Source organism: Malurus melanocephalus, unplaced genomic scaffold (assembly GCF_030028575.1).
Source record: "Malurus melanocephalus ecotype Western Australia unplaced genomic scaffold, MMel_1.1 scaffold_644, whole genome shotgun sequence".
NCBI lineage: Eukaryota > Metazoa > Chordata > Aves > Passeriformes > Maluridae > Malurus > Malurus melanocephalus.
In genome coordinates, this window is record NW_026623876.1 from 90,757 (window position 1) to 111,484 (window position 20,728).

The 20,728-nt window shown below is 46.2% G+C and overlaps 1 protein-coding gene across 4 annotated transcripts in view; it reads right to left on the bottom strand.

The window, feature by feature from the left end:
• BOK (BCL2 family apoptosis regulator BOK) overlaps window positions 1–20,728 on the bottom strand; it is a 32,263-nt gene that overhangs the window by 9,581 nt on the left and 1,954 nt on the right. For 2 of the 4 annotated variants that reach the window (XM_057383615.1, XM_057383618.1), the window contains exons 1-3: window positions 9,935–10,240; window positions 8,715–9,092; window positions 4,782–4,910 (exon numbers count right to left, since the gene is read on the bottom strand). In XM_057383615.1, the coding sequence (XP_057239598.1) occupies window positions 4,782–4,910; window positions 8,715–8,937 (352 nt within the window). In that variant the 5' untranslated portion in view covers window positions 8,938–9,092; window positions 9,935–10,240. Of the gene's footprint in view, window positions 1–4,781; window positions 4,911–8,714; window positions 9,093–9,934; window positions 10,241–14,101; window positions 14,190–20,441; window positions 20,565–20,728 lie in introns of those variants that run through there. The other 2 variants (XM_057383616.1, XM_057383617.1) reach the window with 2 other exon arrangements.

Below are 20,728 nucleotides of genomic sequence, written 5' to 3' on the forward strand. Positions count from 1 at the left end.
CAGGCATCTCCAGCACCTGGGCCATGCTTGTGGCTGAGTCCCCAGCCCAGGAGGAATCCAACAACTACCCAGCCCCAGGCAGGACAGCACAGGGCAGGGGAACACCCCAACAGCCACCTTTGCACTTTCCCAGGACACCAACTCCATTGGCTTTTCTCTCTCAAAGGCTCCCTTGGCAGGGGCAGAGGAGCACAACCTACTGAGAGGGCAGTGCCTCTGTCCCCATGGTGTCCAGGCCGGGTTCAAAGTGACACCAGGGTGATGCATCTCTCAGCACAAGCTGGAATTGCATCTGGCCAGTGCACATGAGAAAGGAAAAAACATCCTTGTGCTCCAAATTCCACAAAAGGCCTGGCTGTCATCCACACTGGGTGAAACGGGCACTCRTCACCAAGTGAGACAATCCATTCACAGCTTCCCCCTGCATGGACTAACATGCACAGACAGGAGCTAAMAACAACAGGGCATGGAAACTGGTCCAGAAAGGAATGGTCAAAGGAGAGAAAGCTCTGCTCACAGACATGGAACAAAASGATGTGGAAAAGGGAAGGGCTGCTTAGACTATTTTAAAAAATAGATTTAAATTCTTAAAAAAATAAGACATGCAAGTTGCACACTCTAGGCCAGCCATGGAACTGTAAACACTGCCGAGCCCAGGGTAAAATGAATTAGCAGAGGAGGAATGCTCTTGAAAGTATTCCTGCTCATATGAGCTTGACTGCCCCAGGGGAGAGCTGAAGAAGCCATGAGACATGACTGTGCGGTCTCAGGGCACCACACTAGTGAGGTTATTCAAATAAACTTCCCTCTGCTCCACTCAGCATCAAAGCCTTGCTCACAAATCAGACTTAAAAAACCACAATCCACTGCTACACTTCAGCAGCTGGGAGAATACAGCCAAACACAACATACTTTGGTGGAGAGAAAAGCTGAGAGGGATGTGCACAAGGCAGCAAGCTCGAGTCCTAAGGCCTAAGCAGGATGCATCTCTAACAGCATTTCACAGAAACCCAGAATAGTTTGGGTTGGAAAGGAACTCAAAKCTCATCTCATTCCAATCTCCACTGCCAGTCATGGGCAGTGTTATACCCCAGTCACTTAATTCCAGGGTTAAAACCAAGGCTTTTTTGCTCTGATTAGACTCAAAGGAGAAAATCTCAGATAGTCTCAAGAGGTAAAAATCACATCTGAGTGGGGCAGAGGGGCAGAACTGCCCCCTCCCCTGCTGCCCACGCTGGGGGGTCAGCCCAGCACATGAGGAGTTTCTGGGTCCCAGTACACAGGGCTGGGGCATGTCCAGCTCTCACCTACCAGCACCCACAAGTCCTTCTCCCAGGATTGCTCTTGATCTGCTCATCCCCAGCCTGGACTGATCCTGGTGGTTGCCCCAACACAGGCACAGCATTAGTACTTGGCCTTATTTAACCTCTTGAGAAACCCATGGGTCACTTCTCAAGCTTGTCCAGGTCCCTCTGGATATCACCCTGTCCTTCAGGTGTGGCAGCAGTACCAGTCACCTTGGTCATCTGCATTTTCTCCTCAGAAAGCATTAACCCCACATCCCTGTTACACAGGGTCCATTTCAGCCCAGTCTTGATTTAAAACCAAACTCAGTAAAAACCAGGCTCAAAGCTTTTAAAAAGCCCTCATGCCTAACAGCTCTTACCAATAGGACCAAACTGCTTCCTTTAGGAAAGGAAAATACCTCTCCCTTTTCTACTTCTGTTTCCCAACCAAGTGACCTCTTCCTTCTGGCCTTTGTTTAAACACCTTAGGTAAATGTCAGCTCAGCCAGGCCCCAAACCAAAGCCTGTTCAAGCCAGGGAAAAGTCTCCTGCTACCTGCAGGGCTTTGGACCACACATGAGAGCCACTGGTAACATCATAGAGGTGATGCTGTTGCAGATCCTTCACCACCAGAAGCAGATCAGGACTGTGCAGTGCTTGTCTCAACACAGATGGGCTCTCCTCACCCTGAATACAACTGAACCCTGAAACAACTCAGCCTGAGTTGTTGGAAACAGGGGAACAAAATACAGCCTGAGCCTTACCATAGTCTCTTCTTCCAGATGACAAGCCATGGGATGAGAAGAAATGACCCCAAATTTCACCAGATGATGTATAGATTGGGTATTAGTAAAAATGTCTTCACTGAAAGAAGAGGCATTGAAACAGGCTGCTCAGAGAAGTTTTGGGATTAGTCAAGACTTGTAGACAGTGTGGACAGGAAGTGTGCACAGACAGAGCTACAATGTGAAGATTCAAAATCAGACCCGATWGTGGAAGATAGGCATGTAAAAGATTACAGAGAAAACCCCTCCAGCAAAAAAAGGATCAAAATGCCCTGTTTCCTTGCTGGAAAGGCATTGCCAGTGACTGGTGGGGCTGCTCAAGCTGTCTAGGCACTGCAACATCATCGACTGTAGCTGTTTTCTTAATAAACTTGATAATTGGCATGAAAACTCAGACTGAACTTGAGTGTCTGGTTTCCTTTGCACAGTAAGAGCCTCTTTCCTCTGAAGTATGAAAAAAAAAAAGGAATGCATGTCTGGCTGCCAYGGCCAACTCMGATTTGCTGGATTTATTGYTAAATGCTWAGTTTTGAGACTGCAGTGGGATCCAGGAATGTTAAAAATCAGCAAACTCTTACCCCTCTGATACTCAGCAGCCTTCTACATAGAAGAAGTTACAATAAATGTATAAAAGCAACTAAATACACAACCCCCAGCAGAGATGAGAAAGAATTAAGAACAGAACATAGAGAGCTCTGGGAGGGTTTGAATCAGCCCCTGTACAAGCAGCATACTGCCAGCCATTTCTGCAGCACGGTGTCCCCCGAGGAGGGGCAGCACTGTCAAAAGAGCTTGAGTCCAAAGTCTCCAGCATTGYCAGCCTGACAGGGCTGAGTCCAGATTCTATTCTTAAAACTCTAAAACACCAGGTTTAGAACTAAGAGATATGATTTCTACTTTAACTTTAAATTACGCACGCATTTGGCTCCTGAAATGAGAAGCTGAAGAACGCAAAAAAAATGCAGCTCTCAACAAATTTGTCAATATGCACTGAGAGCAGAATTCCCAGGAGGCAGCAGGCCTTTCTCCCCAGTATCAGGGTTATGCAGCACTGCAGCACACACACTCTGCTCCACCTGCACTATTCCTGGCTTAGCTCTCTGTCACTTCAGCTCTGGAGGAGGGCCAGCCCCAATGCAGACAGCTGTAGCCATCTGAGATCACCCACACACTCACCTGCAATGCAAATTGTACCTGAGCCTGCCCACTTGACCTTTGTTTTTCTGTAAGCCTTGAWGCAAGCAAAGCTCAGCAGTAAGTGACGAGACAGGGCACCTGCCCTTTGAACACAGCCACACTCAGACATTCCTGCMACACTTTCCCAGCTCCTGCTTTCTGAGCTCACAGGGCCTCCCAAGCCAGCCCAGGGCAAAGGTAAGCTGCATCCCAGGCATGCTTGGGCTGTTGAGGGCTGCACTACTCGCCACACAGTCCAATTCCATCCATCTCTAATGATGCAGCATTTATTTCCATAACCCACAGAGTAAAATCTGCCCGACTTGACCTGCCAGAAGCCCAGCTAGGACAGTCCCACTWAGAGATCTCTTTTGCCATCTGTTATGATTCTGAGGAAAAGCTGTGGTCTCCACCATAATACACTTCAGACCTTCTGCATATTAGGACTTCTCCAGAGTAACAGTGGTTCTAGATAAATAAACACAGCTGATTGTGAGGGTTAAAAGGTTTTGAGTGATGTAGCCTATTTGAAAGTACAACAGAAATCTGGACTTCTATCCTGTAGCAACCATCCCTAAATTGACAACAGTCTGTGTATGTTGTGACACTTCCCATGCTATTGTCACTGGTTCCAGTGCTTTCATACTGTTATGCTGCCAGCAAGTTTCTTTCTTTGGGTTTTTTTCCTTTTGTTTTTTTGTTTTGTTTCCAATCTTTAGCATCTACTATCCCTTCCACAGGCAACATAACAAGACATTGCAGAAAGCCTAYAACCATGTCAGAACCTGCCTGACGTAAATCTCTCTAAAAGGTTTCTCATCCCTCAATTCCCACAGGCTGCCTTTCCAGTTGTGGGCAGGGACTGTTTGCAGGGAAAGCTGAAGTTCCCTTGCAGGAACACAGCATAGGGCATATTTTTGCTTTTGACCATCATCTTTGGAACCAGTCTAACAGCAGCAGCAGAAAACTCACATCTAAGCAGGGACAAAGCTCAAAGCACCTGCTCATCTGGAACAACCTTAAGGGCCAAGACTCCCTCAATATGAGAAAGGAGAAGCACAGGTCCCATTGCAATTCYAGCTATTGCTGTGGGAAATGAAGCATGAAGGAAAGGAGCTCCCTTGTGATGAGCTGATTCTGGCTCCCAGCATCAGCAATGTGAGCTGGAACAGGGGAAACTCCCATGCAGTAAATCTGCAGCTGCCAACGGTGAGGAAAGAAGCTTGGAATGAGTGACCTCCCCATGCAGTGAGATAACACCACCTAATGAGGAAGGGCAGGAGGTGCCTCCTAGAATGAGACAGAACCTCCTGGGAGGATACCACAACCCAGGACATYTCCCTGCCAGAACACAGCAGAGAGGAGTTCTCATTAAATCATTAAGGCAGGGCACACTGCCAAACTGCCCACAGCCCTTTCAGAAACCAGGCCCCACCTTCCAGGCTATCCCAGAAACATGCCTTCTCCCAGAGAGGTGGCTCCATCCTGTTCCTTCCCACCCAGCCCTGCCTGTGTATGTGCCCGGGCACAGTACCTGCGGTGAAAATCTGCGCAGCCACAGCCAGGAAGGCGTCGGACACCACGGTCTCCGAGTGCAGGGAGATGTTCAGCTGSCGGGCGATGTTCCGGTACACGTTGGGGCGAATGTACTCCAGCTCATCCCCTGGGAACAAACAGCCAGSAGTCAGCACACAGCACCGAGTCCTGCTCTCACCATGGAGCAATTGTGACTGGGGCCTTCAGCCAAAGAGTCTAAGCACCAGCTCCACCTGAGCTAAAGAGGCAGCGGAGTGTTTAGGGTTGTTTAAATGCAATTCCCTACCATCTGCACCCTTTTTTCCCAATTTGCTCTGTGCCTGGGACTCCTAAAGGGAGTGGGGGCAGGCAGTGGCCCTGTAYCAGCAATGTGGCTGCAGTAATCCCTGATATAAATGCTGTTCCCAGGCTGGCTGSCTGCCTTTCCTCCAGCACAGGAGACAGGCCTCAGATAAGCAAGGCCATGTCATTTTATTTCAGAAGTGAGAAGGAGGCATGTACATCCACATAAGCTTTCGGGAGATACACCCTTTCTGGGCACCCCATCAGGCTTGTACAAATCTCCTGAAGTGCCTGAGAGCGACTCAAGAATGCTGAAAGCTGACGGAAGCCAAGGATCCACCCAGAGCTGCACAACATTAATTAAACAACAAGACTCTCAACCCAGTTATTTCATGCTCACACAGGCACTTGAGAGTCAATCTGGAGTATTTTCACTCCTCCAAATGGTTAAAGAGATGTTCATTTGCACRGCTGACTGCTCAGTAGCAAGGCTCCTGACACACACAGACGTGCTTTCACCTCCAGAGTGTTTTCTGCCCAGCTGGGAAATGGCTGGAGGTGTTAGGCCAGCTTGAAGACCAAGAMAAAAATACCAAGGACAAGCAGAGAACCTCCTCCCAAAGGACTGAGCTAAGCAGCTTGAAAAACAACAGTAAAGCTTTTCCTCTGTAGCAAAACAAATCATTTTTGAGTAGTAGAATTGATATAGCCCAGTTTCCAAGGAACTTCTCTCTCTGTCGAGGGTCATGGATTTTTAATGAAGGTTGCACAGCTGCTGTAGGAATGTGACACAACACAAACATCGCATGGGACCAAGGCCCTCWGTGCCCCGAGTGCCCTTTTGACTCAGATTTAGGACACACTGTTCTTTTCCTGCCCAAGGGATGCTCTGGGAAGAGGAAGAGYCATCTCAACAGCTTTATATCCCACTGCAAGACCCAGGTGACTTGGCCCAGATAGAGAGCAACTGATTCTCCTCAAAATTTTATTCATATAGGAGCTAAAGAGGAAGATGTCACTGCGATCAGGAGTTGTTACAGAGTCTTTAGCTACTGACCCTTAATTTGTTCATCTGACACGCAGCACAGGAAAAGCCCAGCTCTACAGAATCCCACAGCTGAGCTCTTCCAGTCCTTTCTGAGTGTGGGATTGTCCCTGCTTGATGGCAAGAGGAAACCTGCCAACACATGGTCAGCCCTGATAAGAGGAGACCTTACTCAGACCACTCAACAGCTGTTTTCTCCTCACAGGCAGCACACAGGCTTCCTGGTAAATGTAAGGAAATGGGGATAGCCCTGGYTAGCTGAGAGGGAGGCACAGGAGCCTGGGAGCAGCCCTTGGAAGCCTGCCACTATTACAGCTTCAAACAAGCAGTGCCTGGAAGCCCCAGATGAGATCAGGGTTTGGTTGCAGGCACATATGCCCTGCTCTGCAGCAAGGCACAGGGCAGCCAGGAGCATCTGGGGAAGGAAAGCACAGGAAAGCATTGCCATGCTCAGAGAGCCTCCCTGCCCCAGCAGCCCCAGGACCTCTCCTGCGGCGTGTCGGTGTTGATTTCCAGTGTTCGTGCTCTGATGCCCAACTTTGCAACATTTAGAGCAATCTGGGGGCTTTTCCTTCTTCCTCCACTGATTATGGAAGAATTAGCAGGGCAGCAGTGCCAGTTCCCATGTGCAGTGGTCAAAGGGCACTTTCCTGGGCCTTGGCCAGAGGAAATACAATTTCAGATAAACCAGGCCTCTGACACACACAGCAGGTTGGTCTGGGGTGCTTCATTAGACCATACCATTAGGTTTTACCATGTCTGACTCAGTAATTGCACTAATTAGCTGCTAAGSCTCACTGAGCTGATGGAGTCTCCCTCCCTATGACTTCAAACTCCATCACCTGTGCCCGGGACCTCTGCTGGCCCACCAGGCAGTTCATCAGATTCTCTGTGTGCAAGTGGGCTAGGAAATACTCCAATTTCCCATCTCTACAGGCTTCTCAGCACTACACAAAGGAAAAAAAAAACTGGTCTGGCTTGTTGCACTGCTTAGGAAGTGGCTAAGGATTACCATTCCTGGCAGGTGGCTGGATACCATTTGGCCTTGTGCTGGTTAGAGCAGCAAAGAGGAAAAGAAAGAGACGGACCATGTGGCAAGTGGAGTTTCTAAAGAAATAGGACAGAAATGACTCTTCATCCTAATGAGGAGGACTGCTCAGCTTTCTGGTTGCATGGGTACCACATGGCACTCTCCAAAGAGATTTTCTCAAAGAAGAAATCATGTTCCTGGGACTTTCAGCCAAATCTTTCCATCTGGACATGCATAAGTAACAGCAGAGTCATCCAGGAGACGCCTTCAGATCCAGTGTGCCACCTGCTTGCCCTTTACCATGTTCCTGGCCACCCACAGAAGAACAGGTTGAAAGCAAATAAATCTCAACCCCCAAACCAGGCAGAGAAGAGAATGAGTACAAATAGACAGTGAGATTGACAGGAGAACAAAAACTAAATCCCCCAAAGAACAAACAAGTACAAAAACAGAAANAAAAAAAAAAAAAAAAAAGTCAGTTAAAAGAAACACAGCTATGCCTTAAAAAGAAACTTGGGATCAAACAGGTAGAAAGAGGAAAAAATAGGGAGACCAGCCCCGGTCCTGATTTTGTTAGGCTCAGCTGATGGTTATTTTACCAGACTKKTTKRAMYYYKRWKKWAWTWAAWCAGATGCAAATGCTGGTGGTAGATTCCAAGCCAGATGTSAACTAGTACACCAGCCTGCAGGGATGTTGGAAGCAACTTCCAAGAATGAGAGTGCTGGGTTCCCAAAAGACAAACAGCCAGACTTGAGCACACAGGGTGCTACGTAACCCAAACCAAAAGGCCAAGCAACTGTCAACATTTACAGGGTGCTCCTGGTACAAGCTCTAGAGCATGTCTTCATATCACAACCTCCAGGCATGGCCTTTAAATTGCTCTCCGTGAAGTCCCCAAGCTGCTGGGCTGTGAGGGTGGCACCAAATGGCAGAGTATGCCAGGCAACASCAAGCCAAAAGCACAAAAACTCAGGTGTTGCTGAATGACTAAGGTAGACAAAGAAAAAATTAAACACCCTATCATTAAAAAGCAGCTTTTATAAAATCTCCAACAACACATTTTCTAAGCAACTTCTCCCAAATTAAAGGTCCCTGCAGCTGGATGAGTTATTGCTGAAAATCAAGTCCAGTGGTGGCAGCGCCCTACAAGGGGCCAGATGTATGGTGGCAATCAAGTCACTCACATCTGGAGAAAACACTGCAAGACTGGTTAAAATGCTCAGCTGAGAAAGACTGCTCTAAGTACTGTGAGAACTGTCACRCAGCTGGAGACCTGTGCACACAGAATCAGTCAGCTGCTGGGCTTTCTTGGACTGCATTGTGATTTTGAGCTGTTGCAAGTCCTCAGAATAAGGCAGCTCTGCAGAAACCCCGTGCTGAGCAGCGCTCCAAGAGACTRAGGAAACTCAAGCAAAGGAGCTGTTTGGGAAAGACCACCAAAACCAAAAMTAAAGGCATAAATCAGAGAAGAAAAACCTCTGTATCATCACATGAAAAGCCTCTTGCAGAAGCCTTAGTGTGGTGTGAATCACTCCATGCAGTTTGAGTTGCCCCCATGGCAGCAGGGACTCACCGAGTCGGAGCAGGATGGTGGACACCTCAGCCAGCTTCCCCCCCGGCACCGGGGCGTTGTACTCGGGTTTGCTCCAGCTCACACCCGCTCGAATCAGCCTTGAGTTTATGTAGTCTCTGCAGAGAGCCTTGGCTTGGGACACGAGCTCTTTGTCAGTGGGAGACCTGTCAAAAACCTCCATCACCTCTGCAGCGAAGACTGAGGAGCGACGCAGCACTTCCATCCTCAGCTGCTGAACCCACAGCTCTGCATGCACTGATGGGGAGGCTGAGCCAATGCTTCGATGAGAATCTGCAGGAGTTGTCTAGTAATTCTCTGGTCTCATGCTCTGTCACAGCTCCCAGCAGCTCTTCTCCACAGGCCAGTTTCTCATTTTAGCTGGTAAATAAAAGCATCTGTAAACCCTCTAGCATTGCAAAGGTGTAAATCAAAAGCTCCAGAACACAGTTATGCTAAAGTCAGTAGTATTACACTGGCAAAACATTTGTCTTGGTCCATCTTACACACAAGGGGCAAAGTCTCGCATCTTTCAGCCACTCTGACTTTCCCTGGCAGCAYGGTCCATAGAAGGGCTGCAGTTTTTGAACTCTCGAGGTGTTTCCTCTTTTCCAGTTCAGATTTGGCAGTTCTAGAATYACCCATCAGAGAGACTAGACAGTCAGAGCATGGAAACATTTCATAGAATGTAGACAATCTCAGCTTGTTTCACTTAAACTGGAAAAAAAAAGAACCCCAAATACCAGTTACAGTAACCTCAACCAGATGTCAACAGACATTCCAGCTCAGTAGGTCATGGATCTTTCTGAAGAAATGGCACCACTGCAAGAACAAGGGTATGGGAACATTTGAAATGATGGAGAGAGTTTACCGCATTCTCAGTTTAGGTTTTGGTTGTGCCATGCTTTTTCCCCAACACAACATGCATACTATTTCTTGAAAATATCTAGCAATAGTAGACAGCAAAAAAGTAGATTTTAAAGAAGCTTTAAGGTGTGAATGCCTAAAGAGAAACTTCAAAATTGCTTCAGAGGCACCTGAATTAATCTGCTGATCTGAGTTTTTAACCCAGTGCTGCTTTTGAAGTCAGTCAGACCAGTCTTTATTCAGATGTTAATAAATGCATTTTTCAGTCTGCAGTTTCAGACACCAACTTACAATGACGATTTGCAAACAAAATACAACCAGTTATTTCAGTTTGTCCCAAGGGAAAATATAGTTACCTCTTATGYTGCACTTTTTCCCTCTCAGTGATTTCTTTTAGGGTTTGATTTCATGTTTCTTTAGAAGATCTGCATCACTGGACACCTGGTTTAAGATTCATAGGTTACTGTCWCACTTCTCTGGAGAGCACCAGCCTCCTCTGCTGTGCTTTCCGCAGGGCTCATGCCAGTGCCTCCTTCCTCGTCTCTGTCAGCCGCACATCCCGACTGCATTCCACGGGGATCCTAGGGTTTGCCTCCAGCTTTTAAGGCACCCAAGCGCAGAGGAAAGCTCCTGGCTTTAGCCTTGTAAGGAAGATGAAATAACCGGGAGGTGGGGTTGCTATAACCAGAGAGAGACGCTTTCTCCTCCCCTTTCTTCTCTCTTAAGGAGGTTCTCTGTTGTTCKTCACTGGGCTTCGTTCAAGGACTCRACTTCAGGGCGAGAGTGGAAGCATCAGTTCTGGACCAGGTAACAGGCGGTGCTGAATGCAGGAATAATTCCTGCTAGATTCCCAGAGCAGYTTTTGCAGATGTTGGCCAGTCATTTTCACACAGTAACCAAGTGGAKGGATTACACGCTGTCATACTCAGCTGTGAGTTAGTCCCACCAATTCAATCACCTCCATTATTTTGGACTGCATCCCTGCCCATGGCAGGAGGCTGGAAATAGATCATCTGTGAAGTCCCTTCCAACCCAAACCATTCTGTAATTCTGTGATGATTTTATGGCTAACAGCCACAGCTCAGGGCTAAGGCAAGCAGTGCTTTCAGCTCCCCCCAAACTACAAGACTGGTTAAAAGTAGACTGGTTAAAAAAAATGAAGTAGGATTGTTGATAGGAGATAGTTTGCCCAGAATTAAGTGCATGGCAGGAACTTGTACACTTTACCTCAATGTGTTAAGAAAAACATTTCAATTAATTACAACAYTTTATAAATTGATTTCAAGTCAAATTCTTGCAACATTATCGTACTGATGCCACAATGCTCAGCTTTCTTCCATGTGCACGTGTTATATCATTTCATCTCAAACCATATACAAATGTTAGCTTTTTATGTTACAATTTGAAACAAAAGAAATTTTAATAATAGGAGTTTCCTGCAGCCAATAAATTCTACCAGACCAAACACAAATTCTCCCCAACAAATAACAGTTTGTATATTAGCAACTGGGTATTTGGCATTTTTGAAACACAGCCTTTCTAAAAGGAGGTCAGAAGTGCGACATAACTGCTGTCACCTTGGTGCCTTCGAGAAAAGACAGGCAAGTACAGCTCTCCAAGGTGTTGATCACATAAATCCCTCAAGTACAACCTGCACCAGTGCTGCTTTCCAAATTGAGGGATAAAAAGGAACAAATGAACTGCACGAAAAAGCCTTATTACGTGACGTATTGAACATTCTGGCCAGCATCCAACACACAGCTCAAGCACAGATTAACACAGAGCATGTTGGCTGCCAGTAACTGGATGGCTGAAGCCTGCTTTGCTGTCTTGGAAAAGGGCTGAGTTACCTCAAATCCTTCAGCAACAGATCTTCTTTCTGAGCTGGCTTTTTCAGGGAAAGGAGCAGGGTTAAGGAGAGGTAGGTGCATGCAGTGATGCCAGCTGGGACCCCGGCTCTGTTCAGTGATCATGGTAAGGTGCCAATAGTGACTGTGCATCTCCAGCACCAGATGTGTTTGCTCYAATTTCTCTCAGAAGTATGTTTTTATCCACTAGCCTTACTCAAATTTAAATACAGACAGAGGCCTGTCCCACAGAAGCTGAAATCAAGACTCCAGAGATTCTGTGCTACTGCCTACCCCTAACCCCCGCCTTCCCTGCAGAGTGGGCCTGATAGTGTCTTGGAAAATCATATTTTTGCTTTTGTCACCTTGATGGCTGAAAAATCATTAAAAATTATGCCTTAGCTTCTTGCAGCAGCTGACAGCTTGACACAGGGGCCCTATCTAAATTGTCCCTATTCAGTTGAGCTATGAAACAAAGAGGAATGCTTAAATAYCAGTATTGCTTAACTTATGATCATTTTCCCCGGAATTCTGGCAAATATGCAAGTGCCACAGTGCTTCCCAGCTCTGTGAATGCCAATCTCAACCCACATGTGTTCCTTGCCCAACTGTCACAGCATGCAGCACCCCCTCAACTTCCACCCTGCAGCAAAGACACAAAAGCTTGAAGCGTGTGGGTTGCATATAAAAAAAATAACTTTGTATTACAAAAAACCCACCTAATAATGCATGGTATTCTACCTATACTATTCACACATTAAAAATACAGCTTCACACTGAATGATGCCTCTATAAGTAAAAATAGATGAAACCACAGCATACAGTRCTCAGCTGGCCATAAAAGAAGAGGGTGTTACAATCCAAGGTGCTTTCGGTGTAATCAGAGCCCTTTTTTCCACAGAATGTTTATGCTTAGGGACTTGATCTATACTGGGAAAACCCCTGTGGCAAAGGAATGGCAGGAAGCAGCACAAAAAGCAGCTTTTATCACCCAAACCACTGTTTCCAGTGGCTATTCCAGTGTTCTGGCTGGAACAACAGGCCCCACACCACAGCTCCTGCCTGTCTCTGATGGGGTGTCCAAAACAGCTAAGAACACTTCTTTAATAAAACCAGAGGACCATAAAGGTACATTTTATAAGCATGTCAAGTGGGAACAAAGCCTGGAGAAGCCACATCAGCAAGAACACAGCAATAGTTTAAATGTGGACAGATTCWGCTCAATATTAAACAGCTCAGCTGCTAGAGAAGGAAGTCTCTGGGAAGGCCTTTTAGCAGTTGTAGTTGAAGCAAAATACCAAGTGAATTGTGAGCACATTGCAGAGGGTCTGCATGATGTAGATGCCTGCAAGAGCATGAGAAGAGTCCCAGGGGCTGAGGAGGTCATTCAACATTGTGTTCCCACAGCCTGGCTCTGATTGCAGCTATTGTGTCTCTCTTGCAGAGCCTRTCCCAGCCACCTCACACAGCCTACAATTCAAGCAGAAACTGCACCCAGAGATCCCATGTTATRAACACATGAGTGTAAGAGTAAGGACTTTGAGAAGCAGAGGGTTGCCAAAGACATGCAGTTACTCTTTAGAGAGTCTGGAAACCAACCCTGTTAGCCTCTACTGCTCTAAGAAGTTTCCCTTCAGTGACAAGGTGCTCTGGCAAAACTCTGGCACTGCAGCCAGACCAATGTCTTCTACCAAACCAACCCTGAACCACCTTCTGCCTTACCTCAGCCTCTTCAACGTACAATCTTAAGTGATTTTTGCAGCAATACTTCAAGTCTGTGTTTGTGAAGCTATCACTTAACCTCTGCAAACACACCTACAATGCCAGGCTTTGTGCTGCAAAGCTGTACAGGAGGGTCAGGAAGGTGGGACAAAACACTTSTTTTAACACAGAAATATTTTGCCAGCTGCAGTAGGAAAACAATACATGGAAGCAGCAGCCTAATGGAACCCAAGTAAAACATTGGGGCTTTTTGAACCTTTTTCACAGCCATGCTGGGAATTGTATCACTTGCTTGATGGGATCACCTCGGAGCACCTTTTCTGGAGCAGGATTTTGCAGTGCCAAGTGTCACGTACCAGACCAAAGAGACTGTGTCAAAGTCAACTTATGTTCTACAGTCTCTAGATAATTCTCCTCCATGAGAATGCAGGTCTACTGACTTAAACACATCATGTTGAATCATAGAACATCTCTACCTCCATTCCTGAATTTTATTCTGGAAATGTGTCTGAGAAGAGTTTAACCTGTTGCTACTCAGGTATCAAGTCAGCAGCTGCTGTAAGACAGTAGTTTCTAGCTAGGTCTAGGACTTTGATGAGACTGCATCATCTGCTTAAGAACCTACTTCAGTAAATATGATTGTTTTGTTTGTCTCCTGTCTTCTAACTTGCTTCAAAATGACATATTTTTACTGAATGGATCAATTATCTCATAGCCAAGAAGGCAGCAGACACAAAGTTTTAAGTTGTTCAACAGCTATAGCTTTGTTTTGAAACACAAATAAGATATTTACCATCAAAAGGGAAAAGGCAAAAACCACCAAATTAGGTCACTGTCCCAAGAGAGCAGAGTTATCTTCCCTTTCAAGCTCTAATCAACAAAGGCAGAGGGTAAGCCTTTGTCTCATTCTAGCAACTGACCACCAACAAGGTTTAGGAATCAGTTCACACTCACCCATGGGATACACACACTTGGACAAGTATTGACAGGCAGSTGCCTCTGCCTGCAACAATCCTGAAATCAGAGAGCCTGAAGTGGGTACARGGCACTTCTGCACTGGTTCAGCAGCATTTATGAGCTCTGACGCATTTATCTGTGGCTGCAAGATGTGCTGGCACGCAGACTTGTCCTACATAGGCAAAGGGATTGCTGGATCTGATAACAGGGCAGGACTCTACCCTGTACACATCTTMATGCCCTAAACACACTCCAAGGCATTTAGACTCAAGTTTTGCATATTCAGAATGYAACCTTACTTGTAATTAAACCCTTGGTGACTTTTGCAAAGCCTCTTCAGGCTCTTCAGTCTTAGCCTCTGCCGCTGGGCAGGGCAGCAGCTGTGGCCTTAAAAAMCTGTCTTTTCAAGATCTCAGACAAGGACGTAAAGATGATGTCTCTAAGTCTGCACAGATSAAATTCAGAGTGCATGGTTGCTTCATACAGAGCATTATACCTTATAGCACCTCCACAAGGATGCAGTTTCACTGTRATTGCAGCAAAACATTTCTAAACACTTGATACACCTCTAGACTTCCTGGAACTCTGCACTGACAAAAGTTTTCTTCAAGGCTGCATTGGTTAACAAGAATTAACCCTCTTATTCAGTGGAGCAGTATAGGGCTGTTTTCCTCAGCAGCAGGGTCAGCTTCATGTCCAGCTGCCCATACCAGTTCCTAAATCATCCTTCCAAATTGCACTGCCATAATTTAGGGATTGCTGGCATTATGGACTGGTTCAGGGAGCTGATTGATTATTTTTCCTCTGGATGTGATAAACCTTCCATTCAGAGCACATCTGCAGAGATGTTTTAGTACAAGCAAGGTAGTTACAAGCAAAAGGAAAATTCAGCTTTTCCATCAATTAAAAAAATTCAGGAAACCATCACACTAGTGTTAATTGACCACATAAAMATGCAGCTGTGGTCATCTGGAGCTTCCTAGTCCACTGCAGAAGACACAGAAATGCTGAGAGAAGGTAATCAACAGATCCTCTCATGAGAGCAACATGATTGCTCAGCATGTCTGGGTTTTCCTGCAGTTACGAGAGCTTTCATGGCTTCTGATGGAAGAGACTTTAACCAGAAGGAGGGAAGAAAAGGAAAAAGTCAACATTGTGTTACCTGACATTGAGGTATCTGAATGTGGCATGTACAATAATCAGGACAAAAGCAATTCTCTCCTTCTGGCTGAAACATGAGCTTGATCAAGTAGGTGTCAGAAGCAGGGTTAACTTGCATTTGTTGACCATGAATTTCATTGTGTCCCTTACTTCACCCAGAAACATTTGGGCTGGAGTGCCCATGTGCCTGAAAGGCAGCTGGGTGCAGTAGCTGCTCTAAATGTTTGGGCTGAGGTGATACAAATATCCACCCATACTCACAGAAAAAGGAAAACCACACCATTGCTACTGATCCCTTCTGTAGAATTGCAGCATGAGTAATTTAATAGACAACCTTGATACAGAAGAAGTAGATGTTGCTTATCATGAGTTACCAGAGCAAAAYCAGCTTCACACACACCTGCACAGGGTCCGTGTTTCCCACCAACTCCCAAAGTGCATCTTCACTTACAGTCTGATTTCTCATATCCTGTAAACCACTGACCAGCTTCCCTGGATAGAAGCCACTGTAGGATAAAATTTCTTGTTGGCATTAACATATACTCAGTGTTTGTTAGGAGAAATACAATCTTTGTGACTTCAGTTCTAGAAGCCATGAGTTCATCAGYCTCACACTGCTGCAGACTGAAGCGGTTTACATAAATTATGACTGAACCTTGCAGAACATCATGGGATAGAGCTGCTCATGGTGGCTTTGGCCCAGACAGCAGAGGCCAAGGAAGTGTTCATTAATAAACAGAAGTTGGATGCTGGCACTAAGTCCCTCAACACAAAGAGGGGTAGTTTTGCACCTTCTTGATTTACAAGAAGGCAGAAAGAAAGAATTAGGATTCTAAAGAATCTATTCACTCAGCCAGGTAACTGCATCTTCCTGTTTAGAAACGTTTAGAAAATGCATCTTCCTGTTCAGAAACATTTCTGGACAAATCTAGTTGAAGATGTTCATGCTCTTGCAGGAGTTTGGACTACATGACCTTTGAAAGGTCCTGTCCAACTCAACCTATTCTATGAAATAAAAGAGGAGTCTTTCATTAAGTGCTAGTTTTCCCTTCCACAAGGTGTCTTGGGAGTTAATGGGAGGATGAGCTCAGTTTATTTTAGTTCAGCTCTTTCCTCTGAAGTACACGAAACTGAATAATTGGTTTTATTTGGTGTTACATTTTAGTTTAGTGACTTGAAAAACATGTATTGATAAAAAAAAATGCTGTCAGAAAGGGGAATATCAGCTGTCAAGTCCTCTCTAGGTTTTTGTCCATGAGACCTTTCGTGCTGAACTCAGACCCAGGGATCAGCACTACATTGGTTTTCCTTCACTGTGGTTCTCTCATACAATTGAAACTGWGAGTTTCTTTTCTAGGGAGTCTCCAAATGGCTCACACATATTGGTGCTGGCTTCACAAAGCAGCAGTGAAGGCTCCAGAAGGCTACAGAAACCTCCATGGAAGTTTCACAGGGGAAACCTGGAACACAGATGGGTCAAAAGAACCTTAGACTGAGTTAAGTGCTCATTTTGAATTGTAGAGATCTTTGTAAACACAAGTGTGACCACACTGTGGTTTTACCAGAATTACAGCTGAGTATTCCTGCTCTTAACTTGAAGAGTGAGAAAGCAGGTGTTTGGCCAATCTGCAGAGGCAATAGGCAAAGCAATTATTGGTCATTATTTTCTCCAGCAGTTCTGAATAGCACTATCTTTCTCCTTATTTTCCTGTGTGGATAACTCAAAGGGAATTCAACCATTTAGCAATTTAGCAGCTCCAGTTTAAAAGCAGGTCTGACCCATTGAAGGACAATGCCATGCTATCAGTCCCAACAGAGCTTTTTTTCCTCTGTTTCAAGGAGCCTTTACACCAATTTTCATAGGTGTTTCRTGGTACCAGACAGGAGTTACCCCTGACACACTCAGTGAGTGCCAGGTCCATCACCTAGATAAAGGATAGGCCAGTAACTATCCCTTACAGCTCAATTAAACAGCACCTGCATACAGCTGCCAGAATAAATGAGCAGAAAAGCAAAAATCTCTCCAGAATTACATTAGCCACATAGATTCCTGCCTCTGCAGCACAGAGGCCTGCAAGAAYCCAGAATTCACCTCAATCCTCTTGAACTGGCTTTTACCACTACCCAGAAACATGACTTGGAAAAACAAGAATTCCATGCTGTCAGCCTGGAAGAACCTTCATTTAATTTAGGGATTAACCACTGTGGGAAGCAAAGGGTTGCTGAGCCAACAGGAGTGTCAGCTGCACTCTGAGCTTTACAGCTGCAAGCATCACTCTTGCTTATTCCACTTTGCCAGCAGGATTGAGAGATAAAGGCTCTTTTCTTTGCTCAACACTCAAGACAGCCTTAAGAGCCTCAGTATCAGCAGAAAAGAAGCCCTGTGCAGCCAATATTGCAAGATTTGTGGTGATACAGTTTGAAAGCAGGAAGGAGACTGATGGAGCTTTAACAGTGCTGCAGTCTCCTAACAAGCATAGATCTTTAGAACCATCATCAAAGCCAGCAGATTCCCACAGCCCCAGCTCAGCCAGATCTATCTTGTACGGGTATGGATTTCTCTTTGAATTCTCCCTGGCTTTCCTACCATGAGCAYGATTTAAGGCCTGGAGTAGGACATTACTGCCAAAACAAAGCAATCACTTTATGCTTATCAGTAGCTGTGATGCACCCAAATAGAGCAGAACTAATACACCGTGTACCTTACACCAAAGGGAGGAGAAATTTAGATTCAGAGAGCACTCTGCTCCTCCTTTCCTTCGTTGAATTCAGGTRAGGAACTGCTGCACTTTAAAATCTTGACCAAAAAGAAAGCTGACTAGGAAGAAAATCCCCWTTGAAAACTGTCAGTGAAGCTTGCAAGCTCAGGTAGAGACTGTTCTGGCATGAGCTTGAGTAGCATCTGCCATACAGAAGCTCAAGCGCCAAGTCCAGATGCAAACTATAAACCACAGCAAAGAGTAAAATTCTACTRAGTGAGTCCAACCCTTGCTTCTTTCTGTACAAGTGCATTTTTTCCTAGGGCTTCAAAGCTCCACTTTGCACTGGGCAAAACCATATGTCTTGGAAACATGACAAATTCAAAAGGATCCTCTTGTCAAGAAGATAACAGACCTTCTGTTCCTATAGTGTTACTGCTTAACTGCACAATGCAGCAAGAGTGCTCTTCCACATCACTGCTCTTCACACTCCAGCCACAAACCATTCCAGCCTCTCAGTATCCAAATGGAGCCAGAAACAGCTCCTCTCCAAACAAGCACTGCAGCACAAGCGAGTTGCTCTGCCGCACATTTTGCAGGGAAGTTTGACCCCCATCTATCCTGCTAAGTCATTCTGCCTTCAGGGAGAGCACTTAACACCCAGCTCGCAGGCTAACCACTCTGCTCCACCGTTCTGTTTATGCTAGAAAAGTGCTACCACTTCTCAGRGCTCTCCAGGCTCAAGGTGTATAAACTGCTGCGGCRAATAATCATAGAATCACAGAATGGTTTGGGTTGGAAGGGACCAGAAAAGTCAYCTCATTCCAACCCCYCTGACATRTCSCTKAGTGACTCCAAAGCTCAGGTGCCAGACCTAATATCACCCAGCCCACCATGTCACTTGGCAGCTGTACCCACCCCCCTGCAGGGGTATTGTCACCTTCCACGATACACTCCACTCTATTGGTTTAAGCTCACCGTGCCTGAATTTTTTGTGTCGTACCCAGGGCAAACAGAATAACCCGAACGAGACTTGGCCCCACTCACTCAGCAAAAAAACTCAGAGACCCAGGACAGAGAACCAGGCASAGGCTACCACCAGCCCTGCTCCCCAACCTGCTGCTCCCTCCTTTGAAGAGAGATCCCTGCTTGAAGGCTGAGCGAGCAGCTTTGAGTTTCTGGCCTGGAGCACCACTTCATGCACCGGCAGGAAGGCTGCATGATCCGCGCAGGAAAGGGATGAGCAGTACCAGAGAGTGGGGATTTGGCAGCAGCGGGGCAGCCGTTTGTTGTAAAGAGCCGGGGCTGCAAGGCGCTGTTGCCACCTGCTGGCACCAACACAGAGCAAACCAGGTTGGCTTCCAAAACCCGTTACCTKTCTCAGAGCCATCGGTGCTCCCTGACGGCACGGTCAGCATGGCAAGGGCACTAGAAGGGCTCTGCAGATGTGCCACATGTGTGGGGAGGGTGGAGAACAGGGTGGAAAGGCCTGAGCTGCTGCAGGGTGAGCAGTCCCAGGACTCAGCACCAGGCTCTTGTCCTCATCTCAAACACAGCCCAGCTGTCCCACACCCCAGAGACTGTAGGACATTTCACAGGAGGCTGTACCACACYGCTCTGCCCAGCCCTCCCAGGGATGSCTGCACAGCCTCTCYGACAGCAGTGTCACAACAACKTTCTCAAGAGGGACAGAACAACATRAATCCAGGTATYTTGAGTAATTCATACAGAAAAATCCAACAGTGCTTGAACCAACCATAAATAGACACTTTCTTGGAAGATTTCACAATCCAGAGCAGGTAGGATGTAGAGCACTAGCTCTTGAGGTCCTTTCTTCATGGTTTGTTTTGCTAGAACAAGCCTGCAGTGGTACTAGACACTGTCTACTGACCAGCACTCTTTGGTTTTATCATTACATGGGGCTCCAGGCCAACCTTCCATGAAAGGAGCATGTACAAAGTGGGGGCAATAGAGCTGGGCAAGGGTTTGGAGCACAAGTTTGATGAGGAGCAGCTGAGMGAGCTGGTGGGGCTYAGGGGGGACCTTCTCCCTCTTTACAACTGCCTGWCAGGACAGTGGAGCCAGGTGGGRGTCAGGCTCTGCTCCTGGAGAACAAGKGACAGGACAAGAGGAAATGGCTTCAAGTTGTRCCAGGGTCGATTTAGATTGGATATTTAGGAAAAATTTCTTCCCCAAAAGAGCGGTCAGGCAGTGGCACAAGCTGTGCAGGGCAGTGGTGAACTCACCATTCTGGAGGGACAGTGGCACTTGGGGACATGGGTTGGTGTTGGGCTTGGCAGTGTTGTRGGAACAGTTGGAYTCARTGGTCTGAGAGGGTTTTCCATCCTATAGGATTCTATAATTCTGTATCTTACCACACATTTTCATATCCTCCACCCACCCCCTCACCCCTTTCTGGCTGACCCAAGCAGGTATGCAACAGATGGGGATACCATAATACAACAGCAGCATTTTACCTTCAATCAGGGAAGCAACTCTGAGATATCTTGCTGAAAAATTCTTGTTCTCAAAAGCATATAGAGGGTAGGGAGCATCAGGAAGGAAGGCTGTAGGTCTTCTTGTGATTCATTCCAAGGTTCCTAGCAAACAGGAAAAGCTTACTTTAGTAGGACATTTAAGAACAGTCAGTCAAAGTTTCTTGTAACTATTCACACTCTTCTCTGGCYCTGGAAACAGAGCTAGGTGTATCAGCTCATTGGGCAAAAGCTGTAAATACCTGGGTCAAGATTTCTCTTCTATGTGA